Raw genomic sequence first — 22,181 nt, 5'->3', positions numbered from 1 at the left:
AATGCTAGTATAAGTCTAAACATAATGTAATTTGATAAAACAGCACTATTTTTAAACAGTTTTTATGGGACGTAAAACACATTGAGTTGTTTCTGTTTTTTCAAATCGGCAAAATAACTTCAACAGGTAACGAAAATAATGAGGAGCAAGAGTTTTTGTATTTTTTTTTTATCAAACAGTTATAAGTAACAAATGACCAATGAAAACTAAATGAAAAAAATGAGAAATATTTTACTTGAAGGCAAAATATTGCAGACATATTAAATTTCCAAACCCTAATAGTTTTTCTAAACATTTATTGAACCTATAAGATACTGCCTTTTTTTTTTAGCTATGTGGACAAAGATAGCCTGAGCTATGGAAAAAAAAATCATTGGTGCAGTTACTATGGCAGTTTTAATGTAATTTTAAAGGTGTGGCTGGTTCTGTTCTCAGTAAAAACACAGCCAGTCCTGCTGATGTTATTTGTAGTCCCAAATAATCACATTAAATCCGTATTTTACTGCATTCTGATCTTTAAAAAATCTTTGGCATTCTGTAAGTTTTTGAATTTTCCATAAATCAAAAATGTGTATTCATTTCAACATGGTGTCAAGCTTTGCACATCCCTAGTCATTAGTGTCGAATAAAGAGTGAGAGAGATGGGAAAGGAGCATTGACGAAAACTGAATGGGTGGATAAAAGGAGAGTCCCTTGAGAAAACCCACAGACATTTGGCAACATCCGCCACGTTTCTCACTTGCAAAAAATCTGGTTTAGACCCCCCACGCTCTCCCGAATACACGAATCGCCTTGTTGGCAGGCAAGTGACCAAACCACTCAACCACAATGGCTCCAACTTATAAAAGGGCAGACACTAGTCAAGATACCAATAAATAAAGTAATACATTATCTATAGAAATGATTAAAGTAATTTTTATTTTTCCATATGTTTTTAAAATATTTCCAATTTTCGAATTCGGAGTGTTAAATGATTTCATTTTATTTTGAGTCCGATATGTGATGCAAATAATAGTGTATAAAACTTGCATTGTGTGGAAAACCAGTAGGTATACAATGCATAATGATATAAATATTGAATATAATTGTGGAAAAGGCATAATGATATAAATATTGAATATAATTGTGGGAAATGCATAATGAGATAGAAAAATCAGGCCTATGTTTCATGAAAGTCCTCAGACTTGTTTTTATTTTGTTAGTTTTCTATTGGCTTTAAATTGCTAGCAGATACATCAACCACCAAAAAAAAAAAATTGGTTGTCTGTAAAGTTGGTTTACGGACGATAGTTTAACGTGACAACATCATAACAAAACATTGATGAAATGATTGCATACTTTTATGAATAAAATTGAATCATTTTTATTGAATTATCACTATTTTGATACAAAGAAGGAGAGAAATGAAATCTACAATTTAATTGATAAATTTACTTTTATTTTCACTCATTAATTCAAATATGTTTATTACTTTAAAGAAGAGATTATTTTAACTACAACTTTTATACATGTTTGCTATTTAACTTCTTCCAATCTGTGTTATTCTGTTAAGGATAGGACGATCATAGGAAAAGTAGGAAATGAATGGGAGTGATTCAAGTTTAATGTGCCTCGAAAAAGTCAAATTGATGGTTGTTCCAATCGAGTGGAAGAGAGATAGATGCGGCGCAATCGTACAATGAGTGTAACGGGACACAGCGTAACGGGATACAGCGTAATGGGACACCACGTAACGGGACACTTTTTTGTGTGTGCAGCCGGCGTTCATCAATTTATTAGACGTTGTCACGTCAAAAAAAAAAATCTTCATTCTGGTAAATTCACTGCCAACTTCTGCATGTTATCGAATGGCGAGATGTCATAGGTGCCTTAGGGATGAAGGAACAGTTATGACGATGGGATCCGTGCTTGCATTTTAACGTGGCTGTCGTGCCAGAGATGTGTGCAGCAAGTAAAAGAACCATGCTAGCCCTGCAGGGATAAGTCACCCCCTCCCGTTTAGAAGGGAGTTCACGTAGGTGGTCACTCTTGTGCCCCAACTGCCACCAAATCCACCCAAGAAGTAAGCGGAAGCCCACCCCTCCGCTGGTCCTCGGGTACCGCCACTGTTCCGGAGGCCTGCCGGAGGGGACTCACTGCCACCGACTACACTCAAGCGACCCCAGGAGGCACGGCTCGCCATCCCACGGGCTGGCGCTCCCGGTTCTCCTTGACCTTCTGCCTGGCTCGCTGCGTCACCAGAGCCCTGGCTTCTGGCCGTGGTAGCAACCACCCAGCTGTTCTGTGGCGGGGCAGCTCCACCTGTCCCTCCACCCTCAGGAGCTAAGGAGGCGACAATACACTGAGTGGCCAACTCACTGCAGTTATGAGAATATGGCCTTTGCTGTTTTAGACTCCCCCTGCAAGCCTTTGCAAATTCAAATGAATGGTGCTATTTCCATGCTCACATAACACACCCTCCTCAAAAACTTACTGACATGCCAAAATTAAAATATAGTTTCTTGTGCACTTGAAAGTATCCGAGCTTTCTTGGTTGTATCTATATGTAGTCTTGGCATGACACATGACGTCTGATACAGTTACCTCAATAACAACACAAAATTATCTTCATGCACAAAGTTCACGAGAAGCTACTCTAAAACAGAGGGTGCTAACCTAAAAGTCCACAAAGTATGGACAGCAAAAAATAGCATTGTGAAAATTGATTAATGACAGTGGCCAGGCCGCCCCTGAGAGTCTGGTTTTTTGACAATGGCAGAGTCGTTGAAGCAGTAAACTAGATTTAGACTTGGCCTGAAGCTGGCCAAGAAATCCAGGAACAAATCCAAAACCAAAATGTAGGTACACTTGGATGAAAAATTACGTGAGCATACCTTTATTTAAGAATGCACGCAACTAGTTTAAATGTGCTAAGTGTTTCATTATTGTCTTACGTAGGTAACAATCAACATGCAATTTCCAACAATGAAATGTGGCTGCTAGATAATAATACAAGTATAAAAGAAGATAAACAATAGCACTCAATAGATGATGATAATACAGGTATAAAAGAGGAAACACAATAGCACTCAAGAGTTACTTGCTGCCAGATTCAGTACCATCGATGTGAGGGTGGGAAAGAGGAGCAGAGGTATGTTTGAGATCAGTTTTCTCAAAGTCACCGAAAGGCACAGTGGTCACTTCAACTGAACTTGGAAATAACAAATAAAAATGTGAAGAATTGCTGAAGAAGAGATTTTGTTTGTATCTGTAAATTCAGATATGTATTTTTAGTAATACCATTGCATCGCACACAGGTACATTTCTGCCAACTGTCAGAAATCAAGGAATAAAAAAATCAGAATTTTACATTTTTACCTCATCCTGTCATGCAAGCAAGGATCTGTGAAATGTGGTTTTAACCAGCAGAAATTAGTGGCATTAATCCCATTTTTATAACTTTTTCAACAAAATCAACTGTACTTAATTACCACTAATAAAAGTAATGAATTATATCATATAAAACTACATATGTAAAAGTCATCATGTGTTTTCAAAATCCTTTAATGGGAGGTAATAATAGTGTATTCTTAAGCCAATAGCCCCACAATAACTCAATACTGATTAAAGTTATAAAATAAAATAATAATTTTATTTAATCAAATTCATCTTCCAATGACATGGACTGACATATAATACAACAGATGTAGACAACGCAAATCTACGTAGGAATGATACGAACGTTAAATAAAAATTTCAGAGTCAAGATTTGTAATCTGTTGAACTAATATTATTTTTAATGAATAACAGATAGTAAAAAAAAAAAAAATTTATAATATAACAACAAATGAGACTAAATTATATCTCTCCAGTTTTTAAATAATAATTTATGACGTGACAATGTCTGATAAATCGATGAATGCTGGCTGCACGCATGAAAAAGTGTCCCGTAACGCACATTGTCCCATTACGCTGTGTCCCGTTACGCTCATTGTACGTTTGCGACACATATATCTCTCTTCCACTCGATTGGAACATCCATCGATTTGACTTTTACGAGGCACATTAAACTTGAAACACTCCCATTTGTTTCCTACTTTTCCTATCATCGTCCTATCCTAAACAGAATAACACAGATTGGAAGAAGTTAAATAGCAAACATGTATAAAAGTTATAGTTAAAATAATCTCTTCGTTAAAGTAATGAACATATTTGAATTAATGAGTGCAAATAAAAGTAAATTTATCAATTAAATTGTAGATTTCATTTAACTCCTTCTTTGTATCCATACAAAATAGTGATAATTCAATAAAAATGATTAAATTTTATTGATAAAAGTATGCAATCATTTCATCAATGTTTTGTTATGACGTCATGTTAAACTATCGTCCGTACACCGACTTTACAGACAACCAATTTTTTTAATAGTTATTGTGTGTGTGTGGTTATTTAAAACATAAATCTTCTTTAATAATGTTATATCTGGACCTCTAGTCATCTGAGTATGCATATTCTATAAATTTTCTATAAATAATTTAAAATATTTAATACTAAAAAGAAAATCAGTTGTAAAGTGTCCTGCTACTGATACGAGACAGTTGGAATTAGTTTGGGATGAGGTGATTCGCCTTATCTCTGAAAATAAAGCCTTGTCAGGATGGTTTTGAACTGAAGAGAACAGTACATACAGCAACAGCAAGTAAATGCACAAGCAGCCAGTGGTCAGTAGCAGGGGCGTAGGAACCAGGGGGGACAGGGGGGGACGTGTCCCCCTGAACTTTTTGTGTGGAGGGGACTGTCCCCCCCCCCCCCCCCAACTTTCTAGACCGTGATATTTTTGTTTTATAATATTATTCTGCCCAACTTTATTTGTAATTTCTTCACTCATTAAATTTTATCTTAAGGAAACAATAATAATTTAAACATCGATGTATACAATGGTTAGATACAAAAACTGCTTAAAAAGTGCTATTTTGCACTTTTAAAATCAAAATTTTCCGGTGGAGGACCCCCCTAGTAAGAGGGGAATGGGTTTACATGACATCAAAATCATTATTTGTCCCCCCCAACTTTATGAACACAGCTACGCCAATGGCCAGCAAATGAGCGGACGACGACTCACGCAGGGTGCAGTGGCGCCCGTTCCAGCCCTGGGAGCAGACGCAGGTGCCGTTCTTGCACTGGCCGTGCTCGGAGCAGCGCGGGTCGCACGGCAGCAGGTCGCAGCGGTCGCCGGTCCAGCCGGCGCGGCACTCGCACTTGCCCTTGTCGCAGCGGCCGTGCTGCCCGCAGTCCAGGCTGCACAGCGCTGCGCAGCCCACACATACGCCCCGTCACTCTTCCCCGGCCTCGCTTTACCAGTGCGGGAACTTCTACGTTCCTTATTTTCATTTGCATTTACGATCAGTGAATTCCAGTTCAACAATATTCAAATACATATTATAGGTAGAGACCCGGAACATTCGCGGGTTCATTTTGTGTTACGCTAAAATTCAAATAATTATACCTTAGTACTGCTTCTGTCATTGGTTCACTGTTAATCTGGAGGACTGAGGGCCAATTAAAGACCCTCACTCATAGAAGTTTCGAATCACAGGCCACCCAGTCGAGACGACTCACAAGTCAGCAGCCAATGAACAGTTGGCATTTGCCCGAGTGTGTAGAGGATATTGGAGTCTATCCTGGAGGTCATTGAACCCGCGAATTTTCCGGGTCTCTAATTATAGGTTGTCACACATAATTAAAGTATAGAGGTCTCTATACCAAGAAAAGACTACATGATAAGGAAATGAAGAAAACTGAGAGAAATCCCACATATATTTTCTGGCATCAATAAATCAATCCAGGAATGCAGGGCTATAGTGCTTCGCATATATAACTCATTTTTAATTATTTTTTTTTAAATCATAATCTGTTGCAATAGAAATTGCTGTTTGGACTTTACAACGAATCTATTATACGACAGTAGTAAAAATATTTAAAATAATTTACTCTGTAACTATAAAACTCTAAACGGAAACTAAAACTGACTAAAATTTTCATTTTCGCGTATGTACCTACTCCCACACTAAAACACATCTTAACTCTGAGGCGTCCTATAAAATATTGTCAGTGTGTATAGTTATTTGTTAACTAATGTGGCCACTGTGTGTTTGGTGGAATTTTATGCTGGTGTGAGAATGTCAGGTTAAACTGACTGATAATACAGCCACGATAAGTCATAATCTGAAATATCTATAAACAAATTCACCATCCTGTACATTTTTGCTGAACACCTGAAGTTTACCATAAGCACACTTGTATAAGTAATCTTACAATATCTATCCTGCAGATGATTAAATGCAGAGTAAAGAAATGTTGCCAGAGTAATCAAAGTGCATAGTAAGCCTAGGGATTTTTGTATGTTAAACTTTATATAGAACAATGTTGAAATAATAAAACTGCTTGTTGCAATGAAATACAGTGAAATGACTGGTGGCAATTAGTGAACTATTTAAAAACAATTAAAATTTAACAGTTGTTCAATAACAGCTTACAAATTTATTTAATTTTCATGGCAGTTTGGTAGCTTTTCATAACAATTTTACACATACATACTGTAAAACTTTCAAGCTGTGAGATAAAATCAGAAAATTATTAAAATTTTAGGCTGCCTATAATTCTTTGGTACAGATGGATTTGTCTGCTTGCATTTGCTATTAACAGAAGTGACACACAATCCTTCATATGTAACCAGTCATTTTCAAAGCTTTGAAAGAACTTTTTCATACCAATACCATCATTTTATTTTATTCATATTTTCTTGGATGAATGTGTTCGAGTTTTTAGGCTTTAAAAAGTTTTAAGTTGAGACCAATAGATAGCTTTGAACATAGTATAAAACTTACATATAATTATGGAGATTTTTGTACACAATTACAGTACAGCTATAATTTATGCCTTAGATTAAAATATATGCTTAATATTGTACTTCATTACAAAAAAAGCCATTCTGTTTTATAGATGTAATATTTTAATTAAAGTCAGTTATGTTGAAAATAATTTTTTGTATTACCGTACTGAAAATTTTCAACCATAAAAAGATTTTTCCATTATGAAATGGAAGAAGTTGAAGTAATATGAATAGTAAAAACTATAATTTTTTCATTATAAGATCAGATTTTATAGCTTACAGAGAAAAAACCATTTCACAGTTATTTTGCAGCTCGCACTGCTATAAGCGGTGTAGCATCGTGTACTTGGGTTTCAGCAAAGTTTAAAGTCTTAAGTTTCCTATATTAACCTACTACAATACTTGGTGGACATTAATACAAAAAGAAGACATTTTTTATTTGTCGTAATCTTATTAATAGGAAAAACAAATTCTGTATACTAACATGAATATTATAAAAACCTCCCAAAAATGTTTACTTAAAATTTTTTAGTGTTGAAAAATGTTTTACATTAGAATGTATAGTGTAAAGCCAGAGATAAATACACAATTTAAAGTACAGCGAAAGAACTATAATGAGGCATAATCGGTACACGGTCAAGATGGATTAGCGTTTTTGCCGATTATTGAGCATCAACACCGTTTTAATGCGCATACTCAAGAAACATAATTATGGAATACAATGATGTTTAAAAACACTTGTAATGAGCGATTCTATGGAAAGGAAAGTACAGAGGAGCATAACGGTTTAAAAAAAGTCTCCGATATCATTATGTATCCATGACTCAGACTTCTTCTTCAAACCACTGTTATGGTAATGCACCTGTGAAATGTGAAATGTAACCCATTGTAAAACAGAAAACACTGTGCTGAAACAAAAACTGACAGTAACGATAAACTCTGAGCGAACTAAAATTGACAGCAGTTAATTAATGCGACCTGGCAGACAAATTCCCGAATCCACCCAGAAAAATATAAATGTGAGCCACTTGATTGGTGCCAGAATACAGATGTGCTGAAACATAAAATGCGGGATTAAAGATCTTTCACCGTATATAGCGAAGTTAACATAGGGCTCCCTGCTAAATGTCAATAAACATTTGTTGTGCTAGGTCAGGGGTCGACAGACTTTTGAGTGAGATGAGCCAAATACTAAGTAAACAGATAGTACTCCCATTTTTTTGAGAGCCGCAACATGTATTTTCTCTGTGTCTACATGGAATTTTAAGACGATAAAAGAACGAGGTAAAATGAAAAAAATTTAATTCACAAATTCAACATACTTAGTCTCAAAAATAAAGGCTACTTAAAGAAAAAAAAAAGCACGTAAAAGTAAAAAAATATGGTAGTCATTAGTAGATCTGTACTGATAAAAGAAGAAAAACCTAAATTATTTTAATTAATTAATTATTAAAATGAAAAAAGGGCCTGGGAGAGTGTGCAATTGTAGGTGCGAGCGCGCAGGTTGAGGATATACGTTGCGATCGCGCCGTTTGATTTTGTTCAGAATTTTTTTTTTTTTGCGATGAGCAGTGCAGCGAGTCGTAGAAAAGAGCCGCGGTCTGCCGACCCCTGCGCCAGCCCACGCACCTCGGGAGCAGTCGGGCCCCGCCCAGTAGTTCTCGCAGACGCAGGCGCCCGTCTCCAGGTCGTAGCTGCCGTGCTCGGAGCAACCGGGCAGGCACTGGTACACCTGCTGGTCCACGGAGCTGCAGTTGGCTCCCTGCCAGCCGGCCTTGCAGTGGCACTTGCCCGCCACGCACGAGCCGTGGCCCGAGCAGGCGGGGTCCGCGCAGTCCACTGCACACATGCGCGCACTCCGCGTACACTGCACCGCCTCTCCCACTGCAATACAGTGCGTTGTAATGCCAGTCCATAGCGATGAAGCTTACACTACTTGTGTTAATTAACCCATCTGCATCTACAAGCGTACTAGTGCGCGGCTGTTTTTCTGGCCGATAACACCATAGGCGTACTAGTACGCAAAATGGCTAATCTGCCCGAAAAACTTGAAAAAAATCCCTTCAGAATGAAAATAACCCCTCAGAGTACATAGCTAGTATTGTTATAACAAAGGTATATTATCGTGAAACTTATACTATTTTTAAAATTTTATTTAAAGAATAAAAATATAATGAAAATAGAAAGTAACTTTTAATAATAGAAATATATAAAAAAGTTTATGGATTCCATGGTATGTCTAACATTAAAGTGAGTGGATGCAAATGGGTTAATCGTGTCATATTTCAAGTTACGATATTTTTTAGTGCTCAATAATAATTTTTATATCATACATATTAAGAGGCCACTCCAGTGTTTCATGGGCACTACGCAACCCGCGTTAACCTCATAAGATTCAATGCTATTTTAATTTTGCTTATAACTTATTAACTAATGTAGATTTCGAAATGATGCTTGCTTGATATGTAAGACAACGATGCTCTTATCAAAGCCCCTTTCTTCAAAAACGTGCATAAATTATGGTTCAAACCTAGACAATACACTAATAAATATTAGTAAAGATTAGTATAAAACCATAATTTATGCATGTTTTTGAAGAAAGGGGCTTTGATAAGAGCATCGTCTTACATATCAAGCAAGCATCATTTAAAAATCTATATTAGTTAATTAGTTATAAGCAAAATGAAAATAACATTGAATCTTATGAGGTTAACGCGGGTTGCGTAGTGCCCCTGAAACACTGGAGTGGCCTCTTAATTTATTATGATATTAGAAGATGTCCTCGACAAAAGACTTAGTTTAGTTCTGTTAAATCAATTTTTGATTTAAAAAAACTGGCAAAAACAAAATAGCAGGTCACAAGCCACATTAGTGACTATGTGTTACAGTTTTAAGTATAAAATAAATTGCAGAACATCAAAACTCAAATCAGTTAACTTGACCTCAAATATTCCAACGAAAAAGCGGGGAGCTTGTTCCGTGGTATATGTTCTCTAGGATCATTCGTGTAACTAGCAAACATTGTTTCTAAGAAGAAGAAAAAAAAGACTGAATTATATAACATATATACACTAGGGTCTCGATAATCCGAGCTCCGATAATCCGAGTTCCCAATAATCCGAGTCAGTTTCGGGGGTTATGAGAAAGAAAAAAATATGAATTTTGCAAACACACATACATGTAGGGACGGCCAGGGCTACGTTGAGGAGGAAGGCCTGATGGGGTGAGTTGGGTAAGTGACTGTACATAGCAGGTAGCCGCCCACCCCTGCAGAAGTCGCAAGCATCTATTTTTAGAACATTGGGGGAAACCCCTTTTCTCCGTCGGCCTAGATCCTCCGCCCCCTCGTCACTTCCCCGCGTTCCCTCCAGAGGGCAATTTTTAGTTCCCATAAGTTCTTCGCCGTGAGCACATCTATGTAGTTACGTCCCAGTTCTATTACGAACCAGTATGAGTAAAAGAAAACATACTGAAATATCATTAAGTGATAAATTAGAAGCGCTGACGCGGGTTGATAAAGGTGAGCCGCTAAAAACAATTGCGCGTGATTTAGGAGTGAGTGCTGTTACTGTGGGTGACTGGAGGCGCAACAGACAGAAATTGGAGTTATGGCAAACTCAAAAAAATCTTTCTCAGGCTACAACATCCAGATCTCGTATGAAAAAAAGTGAGTACGAAAAAACAAGTGAAGCTTTGTTTTCATGGTTTTTAGCACAGCGGCAAAAAGGTGTCCCTCTTTCTGGGCCTATATTACAAGAAAAAGCGCAGTATTTTCGTAATAAATTACAAGAAGGTGAAAGCAATTTTAATTCCAGTAAAGGATGGCTGGATAAATGGAAAAAAAGATACGGTGTGCGGAAATTGCATATCACAGGAGAAAAGCTTTCAGCTGATGCTGCTGGTGCTGAAAACTATGTTCAAAAATTTCAAAGCATGATCGAAGAAGGGGGCTACACACATGATCAATTATATAACTGTGACGAGACTGGGTTAAATTTTAAAATGCTACCTGACAAGAGTCTAGCATCCAAAGACGAGATTTCCGCTCCTGGGCATAAAAAGAGCAAGGAACGAATTACTGTTATGCCATGTTCCAATGCCTCTGGGACACATAAGCTTCGTCCCTTGGTGATAGGAAAATCAAAAAAACCTAGAGCTTTTAAAAATGTAAATATGAACGCACTACCCGTCGCATACAAAAATCAAAAGAACTCGTGGATGAAAACGACCATTTTAAAAAATTGGTTCTTCGAGGAATTTGTTCCTTCAGTAGAAACTTTTTTAAAAGAACGACAATTACCGAGAAAAGCACTGTTGGTTATTGACAACGCTCCATCCCATCCAAACGTAGAAGAGCTTTCAAGTGATGAAATTAAAACTGTTTTCCTGCCCCCAAATGTGACTAGCCTCATTCAACCTATGGACCAAGGCGTCATTGCGACAATAAAGAAAAAGTACAGACGCATGCTTCTGACATATATTTTGCAAGAAGAAGAAATTTCATTAGTAGATATGCTAAAAACAGTTAATATAAAAGACGTTATCTATTGGTTAGTTGATGCGTGGTCAGAAATTAAACAGGAAACTATACAGAAATCCTGGTCAAAACTTATAAAACCGAGAGTTTCACAAAGTGAAGAAGAAGAAACAGTTGAAGATGACTGTGATAATATGACTCTATTGAATTTAATGGTGGCAATCCCTGGCTGCGAAATGGAATCCAGTGCTGAAGAGGTTAAGAAGTGGTTAGACAGTGATGAAATTGAAGAATTGACAGATGAGAAAATTATTGAAATGGTCAACAACCGGGATGAGGACACCGAAAAAGACGAACAAGGGGAAGAAGAAACCAACAAAAAAATTAGCCATGCAGATGGGTTTCTACGTTTAGAAAAGGCACTCGAATACGTGGAGCAGCAAGATGACGTCACGCCAAATGACGTAATGTTTTTTAAGAAGTGGAGCACACGAGCAGCTGAGAAGCGAGGAGCATTAAAAAAACAAAAAAACAATAATATATTATTTTAAAAAATAATAATTATGTATATATTTCTAATCTGCCTTTCAATATGTTTGTATTTTATTTTTATTAAAACATCGACATATGTATTAGAAATTGATTTTGCGTGTTTTTATTCGTATTTCCAATAATCCGAGGTTCTGATAATCCGAGTTGGCCCCGGTCCCATCCAGCTCGGATTATCGAGGTTCTAGTGTATTAGTCTAGTATTTACTGTATATCATTTACTATAAAGATTTTGGTCTAAATTACATTAAACCTTTGTTGCACCATACTTTATTAGACTCTCGCTAAGTGAGAATTGATCAACATAGTTGGTATTGTGTGGCCGACCTAAAGCGTCATTACTGGCTAAGACTGTTGAAGCTTGAGGACCTAGACAATGAGCTAACTGTTGTTGAATGTCTAATGAAAATTCACCTTGAAGATGCTAATTACTGATAGGGCAAATCAAGGCGTGACATGAGAAATTCTACACAGAAGAAACACTGGAAAAACAACACCCTTGAAAATGATACCCCTGGGCCACATTAACACCAAGTTTTCGCAGACTTTGCTCATCGAGTTTTGAAATATAGGCGACAATAAGGAAGGTCCCCTTCCTCTTTCGTACCAAGCCAAATGTTGTTACTTTGGTTTGTTTAGTTTTCACTAATATTCTTTTATGTACTTTTATGTACTTGCTGTTTAATTGTTTCAAAATATTGTATCAGATCACCTAGGTTTGAAATATGGGCAGTAATAAGGAAAGTCCTCTTAATCTTTTGAACCAAGTCAAATCTTACTCGGGATTTTGTTTTTATTTAACTTATTTTGCATACATAACAATTTTTTCACATACAGTATGCCCATTTTGCATTCAGTTTTATGAGTCCCTATGGAAATTTTGGTGCAGTTGTTACCATTGTGTTGGTATCTTGGATTCAAATCTGGAATTGAAATCCAACTTAGCCTCAGTATAATCGTTGAATATATATAATAATTTTAGAAGTCACCAAGACATAAGATAATTTAGTAGCAGTTCAGAATGCTAGTAGGGTTGCCCGACACTAGATGGCGTTGTAATTGCCTCATCAAGCTGGTGGCGCTTTGTGTGGTGAGCTTAGGAAGTAATCAACATTTCATAATACTGTCTTTTGTTTTTGTCTTAGAAATAATGTTTCATGAATGGCCCTGGAGAAGACAGACCACGGAACAAGCTGCCATCTTTCTGCTTGGGACATTTGAGTTCAAGTTAACTGGCTTGAGTTTTGATTTTTTTTTTTTTTTTGTGATTTATCTCATACTACTTACAACTGGAACACATCATCACTAATGTGGCTTGTGCCCTGCTATTTTGGGTTTTCTGGATTTTTAATCCAACATTGATTTAACAGAGCTAAACTAAATCTGGGCACACAAACTTTGGTTGAGGACCTCTAGAAATTTCATCATAAAACTAAAGAAAAAATTTTCTATACACAAATACAATGAAATATTCATTTTAAATGGCTCATTGCATTACATAATTGTTTTGGATTAAAATATTCCATGTTTACCAATAATAGCTTAAGTTTAACACCTTAAGGTTTGGTGGCTCAAGATCTTGTTACCTCTAATAGGTACAAAAGATTAAAAGTTGAAACAACAAACAAAAACTGATATCAAACAACATTGAAAAGTAATTTTTCTCACAATAATGATTTTCTGTAAAGAGTCTAGTGACGAAAAGGGCTGCCAGACCAGAAATTTGTTTACTTTCAAACTTCTAAATTTAGATATTTTTGTTAGGCATTGGCCATTACAGAATAGCCAAGCTAAAAAGAGAACCGTATATATTTTGATAATTTGACTCTGGGTTCATTCAATTGAAAACAATTGGTAAATGGTAAATGTGATTAAAATCATGATTCAATGCTGAATTAACATTAGGAAAAATCTTGTATCACCAGACCGTGCTTTCATTTCTTTTGTGAAAGAAAAAAGCGTTTTCCAATATGGTATTTCACTAGGTTATAAAGTTTGAAAATTTAATTTGTAGGAATCATATTTCCTTCTACGGATGATAACCAGAGAATTTGCTTTTATAAATTGGTTTATTTTTGGAGGTCTTGAACTTATGATGTGTTTCATAGATTTTTTCTCTCAAAATATAGCAACATATGTAATTTATGAAAATACAGCGTAACACCTCTCTCCTAGACTGGTGTGATGAATGCACAATAATACTTAGCATAGAAGTTTAACAGCCTTTTTAAACACTAAATCAACGTCTCGCGAAGGCGTGTGCACCGAACGCGCTCGTACGCGCACCGGAGTGTAGAAAGTGCAACGGGGCGAATGCCAGGTAACAAGTGCTACGTCGGCGGAAGGATCCGGCCGGGTGTGGCATATCCCTCTGCCGAACTACAACAAATGTAATGAATGTAATTTTTTCCACAGGATATTATTACACATTATTTTCATTATTTAATACTTTATTTTCTCCAAAATTATGTTTCACCGTGCGACTTGTCCCGAACCTGGCCGGTTCAGTTTCCCGCAAAAATCACACGTTTCCGCAGGAGGGCTGGCGGGGGAGGGGGGTCGCGCGCGGTGAGAGCGGCAGTATCCTTCCAGAGCTCACAGAGGCCGGCAGCCTCCGCACAACACGGGACCAGCAATTCTTACTTCCACTGATATGTAGTTTCAATAGTTCTAATTTTTCGCAAACCTTTTTCTTTCAGTTCTGTGGTCGGCCTCGACTTACTAAGTGGTATTTAACTTAATTATTCTGTGCTCCAAGACGAGCGTTTGTCGTAATACGTAAGTACTGTGTGTGAACTACGAGATGTTACTTCGGCGTCTCATGCGATAATCTAGCCAACTGGCTAACTAGTTTCAGCCCGCACGGGGCAGCCAGTAGGCAACACGTACATTTGAACTTACTAACGCATCAATTTCTGGGACAGGCCTAAGAGTCAGGTAGAGTTGCCGGAGTTACGGGCCTACGTGTTCTTAGCCCAGTGTACTACGTAATTTGTAATTGTACAGTGTAATTTTTAATCAGGATTGTAGTATGTCATGTAAGGGTTTGTTTTGTAATCACCGCATCGTGTCTAAGTGTATGACCTTACCGGGAAATAAAATCGTGAGCCGCCACTGAGAGAGTGGTCACGCATGTGACAATTCAATTCGGGACAACCATTACGGCCAGGACGGGCAGCACTATGTATAGAGCTGTGCCGTAATAAATTAATCAGACATCAGTTCGTCTTTTCTTGATATTTTCAGGCGTCCCGAGTGGCCTAAACAGCTCGGGGGGCCCTACTGTGTCGAACCACTACCTCTAGCCACAAGGCCGAACCTACCCTGAGATTTTGAACATATTTTTGCGATTTTCTAAAATATTTAATTCAAATATTGCCACATTCATTTTTGATGGGCTGAAAATAGTTTCAAGATAAGCTTAAAACATAAAGCACGTAAACTCCTACTGTAGGTTCTCTTCTGAAAAACTAAACATTTGGAGGCTGATATTTTTATTACTACCTACTTGTACCAAAAAAACGATATTAAGTATTTCAAATGCAGTTAACCCAACCTAAACAAATGTAAACACCAATTATAATTATTATCCTTAATGTAGGTAACCTAACCAATATTTCAAATATTTGTACAGTATTTTTAATGTAATTAGCATAACCAAACAAACTGTTTAAAAACAGTAAACTACTTGATATTGGAATACATTTTAACAGAATCATAAAATAAAATGGCAAGAACTTAGAAACACGATTTACAGAATGGACAATGACCAGCATAAACGGAACAGAACCTACGCTGAAATGGTGTACATTTCTAAGTAGATGTTACAAAAACCAACTAAATTAAATCTAAACAAAGGAAAGGGACTAAACGTCCAAAATATACAGTAAGATGTCTTCTCATACTATAAAATTAATTATTTCTTGGCCTAAACAATAAAATTACTAAAATGCCTGAAATCAAACGAGAAGATAAGGTTACTATTCATATTATTTTTCACATTTGTTCGTACGTTTTCAGGGATAAAAAGTTGTTCCTGTACTTGAAAATGGCTACCATTTTTAGTTTTATCGTGAAGCAATAAAATAAAAGTAACATAAAATGAGGTAAAAAATATAAAATACGTAGAAACTTAAAATGTAAACAAAACCATCCCGCCCTTTTTTTCACCTTTAAAAATCCAAAGATGTATAGGTTTTTAAACAGCATAGAGCTACATGATGTCCATGTGTCCTTTAGAATGTGTGTCCAAATGTGTCCCTTTATTGAATGTGCATCCAAATGTGTGTTCTTTATGTTGAATGTGTGTCCTTTTTTTGAATAAGTGTCCAAATTAATATCATTTTTGTTGAACTAGTGTCCATACGTGTCTCCGTTTTGTTAAATGTTGTGGGAAAATATCTACACAGAAAAATTATAAATTTTGATTTTTTATTCAACAACCATAGAATGTAAATATTTTACTCGTAAGGCATTTTGTCTTTCCAAAATATTAACTCTCTGTAGTGTAATGTATCGCTCCATGTCCGTTGTTATGTTAGGAATTTACTAGCTTAATAAAAAAGACGATGGACTGAAAGATTTTCGTTTGGAACAAAGGGTCTTGCTTGAGCATTTGACCTAAGCAGAAGCATTTTCTTTTGAATGAGCTACACTACTACAATATATTCTATTGAACTACTAAGAATCTGTCTATGAAACGACAGAAATTATAATTAAGCATTGGGTGTTGCTGGAAGATATATTTATTTTGTGTATGTGCAAGAATATATGTGGAGAAAATAAACTTCGAGTTACAATAAGTGAACTATTTTAACTGAAGTTAGTTTGACGCCGTCCGTCGGTGCTCCCTCTGAGAGCACAGGCCGTTATGTGTCCTCAACACCTGATTAGGACGAATGCAACGAACACGCCCGCATGTGCCAGGAAGAGTGAGTTAGGGCAGTGCACCGAACAGCGTGACATTAGTCACGACCGGCTGTGTTGTGCGACGCGCCCGGCCAGGTGTGACGATGCGCCATCGGAACATAGTGCACATGCGATTGTAATCAAGGGAAAAACTAAAACTTTTTATGTCTTTAAAATCTCCGAATAATTAATACATTTTGATTTAAATGCTTTTGTGTCACAACACTGGCCGTCACCATCTTCCCGTGCTCCGTAACTTTCCGCGGGAAATCGAGCCCTCCCTGGCCGGGTTGCCTGGGAGAGAAGTCAGTCGCCATCAAGCACTTATCAGGGCCAGCAGCTCCGCGCACGTGGAGCCTTCACTTTTCGCGCCAAAAGCAGCGTGTAATTTTCAATTGTTCAATCTTTAAATCCATTTCATCCGCTCCATGGCTGGCCCTAAATCGACTGTGCGAAGTTTCGCTCGGTCCTTTACTAATTGTATGTGGCTCAGGCATGAGCAGTTTTTATTATAATATGTAAGTGGTACTCTTGTTAAGGGCATTACGCCAGTGTGCCTGCACTTCACGCTGTAATACCTCGGCCAGGAGTTTGGACTTTGCCCACGCGGGGTGGCGTAATAGCTAAACGCGCACAGTGACATTTAATAACGAATCAGTAGAGACCTGCAAAATTCAGGATTCATTCGGTGATAGGCTAGAATTCAAACACATTTACCTCTTAGATAATTTTGCTATTGTCTTACTGTTCATCTGGACGAATATCAACCAGTTATAAACCATCAACCAAAGAAGGATCGAATCACAGACAAACCAGCTGAGATGACTTACAAGTCGGTAGCCAATGAACTTGCATTATTTGCCCGAGTGTACAGGGGTATGCGCAGTCTATCCTGAAGGCCATCGAAACCACGAATTTCGCAGGTCTCTACGAAATATCTTCTAGGACATGCCGCGGTCGCGTGTTAGATTTCCGTGCCGCGGTACCGCTGCGCCTGCACCCAGCATTCGTGGCCTCTACGCCACAACGAGGACGGAACTCGGGTAATTATGTCAACCTAATCTGAACTGTATTACTGTACCAAATTCACTTCGCTCTGCAGAATAATCCCATGGCAGATTTCATTCTACGGTAATAATTCTAGTCATAGCTTCCGCTATCAGCTATGTATACTTTTGTAACTCCAGTATTCATCTAGGTCAATTTATAGGTGTGTTAATTAGTTAGTCTTAGTCATTCACTTGTTTCGCCATCCGGCGCATCCTTATTCGCAGCCTCCCGACGCGTCACGCGCCATCATATCTCCTACCGCTAGTCTCAGGATAGCCTGCAACCCTTGGTGGGGTAATTCCGGGACATTCCGCAAGCCGTCAATCAGTGCAGCCATTCGAGGGCTCGTGTGCGGAGATTAGAAGGTAGACGATGATACGGCCAGTTACGTGACGGCGCCGTGTAGGTACCATGTGACGTTTTGTACCAGGTGACGTGTGAATAAAGTCAGTTAACATTCAAGTGTTTTCCCTTAATTGTTACGGCGTCCTGGGTGGTCTAAACAGCCCAGGGAGTCCTTTGTCGACGCGTCCCTGCCTGCAGCCACGAGGCAAAGAACCCCGCCCTCGAGTCAAAATTCTAAATTTCCACAACTTAAATTCACTAATTCTAAAACAGGCAGCGGGGATGGCGTCAAGTTTTGTGTAATATTTGAATTATCATGATCAATACGGACCATATCGAAACCCAGCTGTTACAGGTTTGCTATAAGATTTAAGAACTTTGACGTCCCTCGGCTTCAGGTCCCCGTTTTCCCGTTGAAATAAATGTCCTGTTATGCCCGTACTGCCCTCGTCGGAGAGGTGTGGGTCCAGGCCAACGTGGCCGGGACCGGGAAAGGCGGGACCTGGAGGGAGAGTGAAGTGATTGCGAGGAATGTTGGTAGGTTGTCGCAAGCAGAACACGGCATTAACGAATTTCACGAGCCGTCTTTTATTAACGCTTATAAAGTCCTGCCGCAGCCTGGCGGAACCGTCGCGGAACAAGTGCCCTACCACGGCGACACGGACTCCCTGATGACGGGGCGGTTCTCAAATACGTTTCGGCGCGAATCGTAAAGTTTATTAATGCTAGGCTGACCCAGTGAGAAAGGGCCCGAAGACGGAACGCTGTACATACGCGGCCCGTTACGTAATGTTCCGTGGACGGCGAAAAGTTCAGAGACTCGTAGCACCACGTTCGCGTTGTAGAAACTGCCCGCTAGACACGTCTCCCGATGACTCGTAAGTTAACAATGCTAAGCTGATTCGCGGTGGCAGCTCAGCTGCCGTGACCGACTGCGGACTGAGCGAACGTTCAATCCCGAGCGCAACGTGCGCGGCTCGCGGAGCAACGAACACGTCTGTCTCCGCTCGAGACCAGGACGCGACTGCCTCTCCCCGCTCGCCCGCGGGCCGGCGCCCGCGGGTGGCGGGGAGGGAGGGGAAAATCGGCCGGCGTGGGAGAGAGCTCCGTCCCGCGGCGCGCCAGGCTGCGACTACATACTACGGCGAAACCCTTCAGAAAGTTATTGAATTTTTTACAAAGACATACACGAGACATTAATGAATAAATAAGTTATTTACATTTAAGACCCTTGATCGTTTGCAAATATATATACACAGACATAACCCTCACTGGCATGCTAGGGCGCACGCGGGTGCGTCCCTGGCCGTCGCACTCCACTGGGGACACACAGGGAGGACGTTGACGAGGCATAACGGCCTGAGGGAGCCGAGGAGACACTTGGGTCGACGTCAAATGCCCCCCCTCCGACGAGGCCGTTATGTCCGTCAACGCCTCTCATTTATTAAATGGACATGAAGCACCAGGCCGTGGCACTGGAGAACTGACCTGCTGAGTCCGGGACCCTCGTGACAGATGGAAGGGGCGTGGCACCTTTCGCGTCGCGCGCGGCAGTGGGCGGCGGCGTCGCGTCAAAGGTGCCCACGTGATGGTCCGAAGGGGCGTGGCACCTTTTGCGTCGCGTCAAAGGCGGCCCGCATGACAGTCCGAAGGGGCGTGGCACCTTCCGCGTCGCACGCGGCAGCTGGCGGCGGCGTCGCGTCAAAGGTAGCCCCCGTGACAGTCCGAGGGGGTGTGGCACCTTTCGCGTCGCCCGCAGCAGCTGGCGGCGGCGTCGCGTCAAAGGCGGCCCACGTGACAGTCCGAAGGGGCGTGGCACCTTTCGCGTCGCGCGCGGCAGTGGGCGGCGGCGTCGCGTCAAAGGTGGCACACTTGACACTTCGAGGGGGCGTGGCACCTTTCGCGTCGCCCGCAGCATCAGGCGGCGGCGTCGCGTCAAAGGTGGCACACTTGACAGTCCGAGGGGGCGTGGCACCTTTCTCGTCGTCTGCAGCATCAGGCGGCGGCGTCGCGTCAAGGGTGGCACACTTGACAGTCCGAGGGGGCGTGGCACCTTTCGCGTCGTCCGCAGCAACAGGCGGCGGCGTCGCGTCAAAGGTGGCACACTTGGCAGTCCGAGGGGGCGTGGCACCTTTCGCGTCGCCCGCAGCATCAGGCGGCAGCGTCGCGTCAAAGGTGGCACACTTGACAGTCCGAGGGGGCGTGGCACCTTTCGCGTCGCCCGCAGTAACAGGCGGCGGCGTCGCGTCAAAGGTGGCACACTTGACAGTCCGAGGATGCGTGGCACCTTCCGCGTCGCACGCGGCAGTTGGCGGCGTCGTCGCGTCAAAGGCGGCCCACGTGATAGTCCGAAAGGGGCGTGGCACTTTTCGCGTCGCCCGCAGCAACAGGCGGCGGCGTCGCGTCAAAGGTGGCACACTTGTAACTTCGAGGGGGCGTGGCACCTTTCGCGTCGCCCGCAGCATCAGGCGGCGGCGTCGCGTCAAAGGTGGCACACTTGTAACTTCGAGGGGGCGTGGCACCTTTCGCGTCGCCCGCAGCATCAGGCGGCGGCGTCGCGTCAAAGGTGGCACACTTGACAGTCCGAGGGGGCGTGGCACCTTTCGCGTCGTCCGCAGCAACAGGCGGCGGCGTCGCGTCAAAGGTGGCACACTTGACAGTCCGAGGATGCGTGGCACCTTCCGCGTCGCACGCGGCAGTTGGCGGCGGCGTCGCGTCAAAGGCGGCCCACGTGACAGTCCAGAGGGGCGTGGCACCATTCGCGTCGCGCGCAGCAGCTGGCGGCGGCGTCGCGTCAAAGGCGGCCCACGTGACAGGTGGTGGGGGCGTGGCACCTTTCGCGGCGCGCGCGGCAACAGGCGGCGGCGTCGCGTCAAAGGCGGCCCGCTTGACAGTCCGAGGGGGCGTGGCACCTTTCGCGTCGCGCGCGGCAACTGGCGGCGGCGTCGCGTCAAAGGTGGCCCACGTGCCAGTCCGAAGGGGCGTGGCACCTTTCGCGTCGCCCGCAGCAACAGGCGGCGGCGTCGCGTCAAAGGTGGCCCACTTGATAGTCCGAAGGGGCGTGGCACCTTTCGCGTCGCGCGCGGCAACAGGCGGCGGCGTCGCGTCAAAGGCGGTCCACGTGATAGTCCGAAGGGGCGTGGCACCTTCCGCGTCGCACGCGGCAGATGGCGGCGGCGTCGCGTCAAAGGTGGCCCACATGACGGTCCGAAGGGGCTTGGCACCTTTCGCGTCGCGCGCGGCAGATGGCGGCGGCGTCGCGTCAAAGGTGGCCCACGTGACAGTGGTCGCGGCACGCCCTTGTGTGTGCAGAGCGGTTGTGTCAGCACAGCCGGTTCGCACCGCGTAGGCTCCTCGTGAGCCCCTACGGCAGTTGGGGGCGGCGGCGTCAGGGGCGGCGTGTCTGAGTCGGCCTGCCGTATCCACCCGGACGTCGCGTGCCAGTCGTACCACAGGGGCTGGACGGGCGCGGCTTCCTCCGTCTTCAGCGATGTCCTGCTCGGCGTCTCCACCCCATAGGGCGGGGGCTGTGTTGGAGGCGGTGTCGGAGGCAGCGTCGGCGGCGGTGTCGTGGGCAGCGTCGGCGGCGGCGTCGGTTGCAGTGGCGTTGGGAGTATCGCCGACTCCTGCAGCGTGATGGCGCCCGCCCAGTGTGACCACTCGACCTTCGCGGTCGAGACACTTGCGGCACCACCCACGCCCAGTTTCGCTTGGCACTGGTCACACGTAAAGCAGGACGTCCATTCCTCTTCTCGCGCGACCAGTTGTGAACACTCCCTGTGCCACAGATTCCCGCACGTCCCGCAGATCCGCCCATCCGATGTCCCGCCGGGGCACGAGTCCGCACCGCACATTGTCCTACCATACGCCCGGTACTCAAAGCAGAAACCGCACTCGTAATCTGCGAAGTGCTCGCAGCACTCGCCGGGCTCCGGAAAGTCTGTTTCCGCCCATGTCTCGTACGCTTCCTGGAAGTCGTCC

The 22,181-nt window shown here is 42.1% G+C and overlaps 1 protein-coding gene across 1 annotated transcript in view; it reads right to left on the bottom strand.

Moving 5' to 3' along the window:
* The window catches only part of LOC134531692 (teneurin-a), a 1,284,829-nt gene that overhangs the window by 132,376 nt on the left and 1,130,272 nt on the right, over positions 1-22,181 (bottom strand). Inside the window, exons 7-8 of the mRNA XM_063367503.1 lie at positions 8,501-8,710; positions 5,102-5,287 (exon numbers count right to left, since the gene is read on the bottom strand). Of these exons, the coding sequence (XP_063223573.1) occupies positions 5,102-5,287; positions 8,501-8,710 (396 nt within the window). The remainder of the gene's footprint in view (positions 1-5,101; positions 5,288-8,500; positions 8,711-22,181) is intronic.

The sequence above is a fragment of the Bacillus rossius genome, chromosome 5, assembly GCF_032445375.1.
Source record: "Bacillus rossius redtenbacheri isolate Brsri chromosome 5, Brsri_v3, whole genome shotgun sequence".
Taxonomy (NCBI): domain Eukaryota; kingdom Metazoa; phylum Arthropoda; class Insecta; order Phasmatodea; family Bacillidae; genus Bacillus; species Bacillus rossius.
This window is presented reverse-complemented; position numbering and strand designations above follow the sequence as displayed.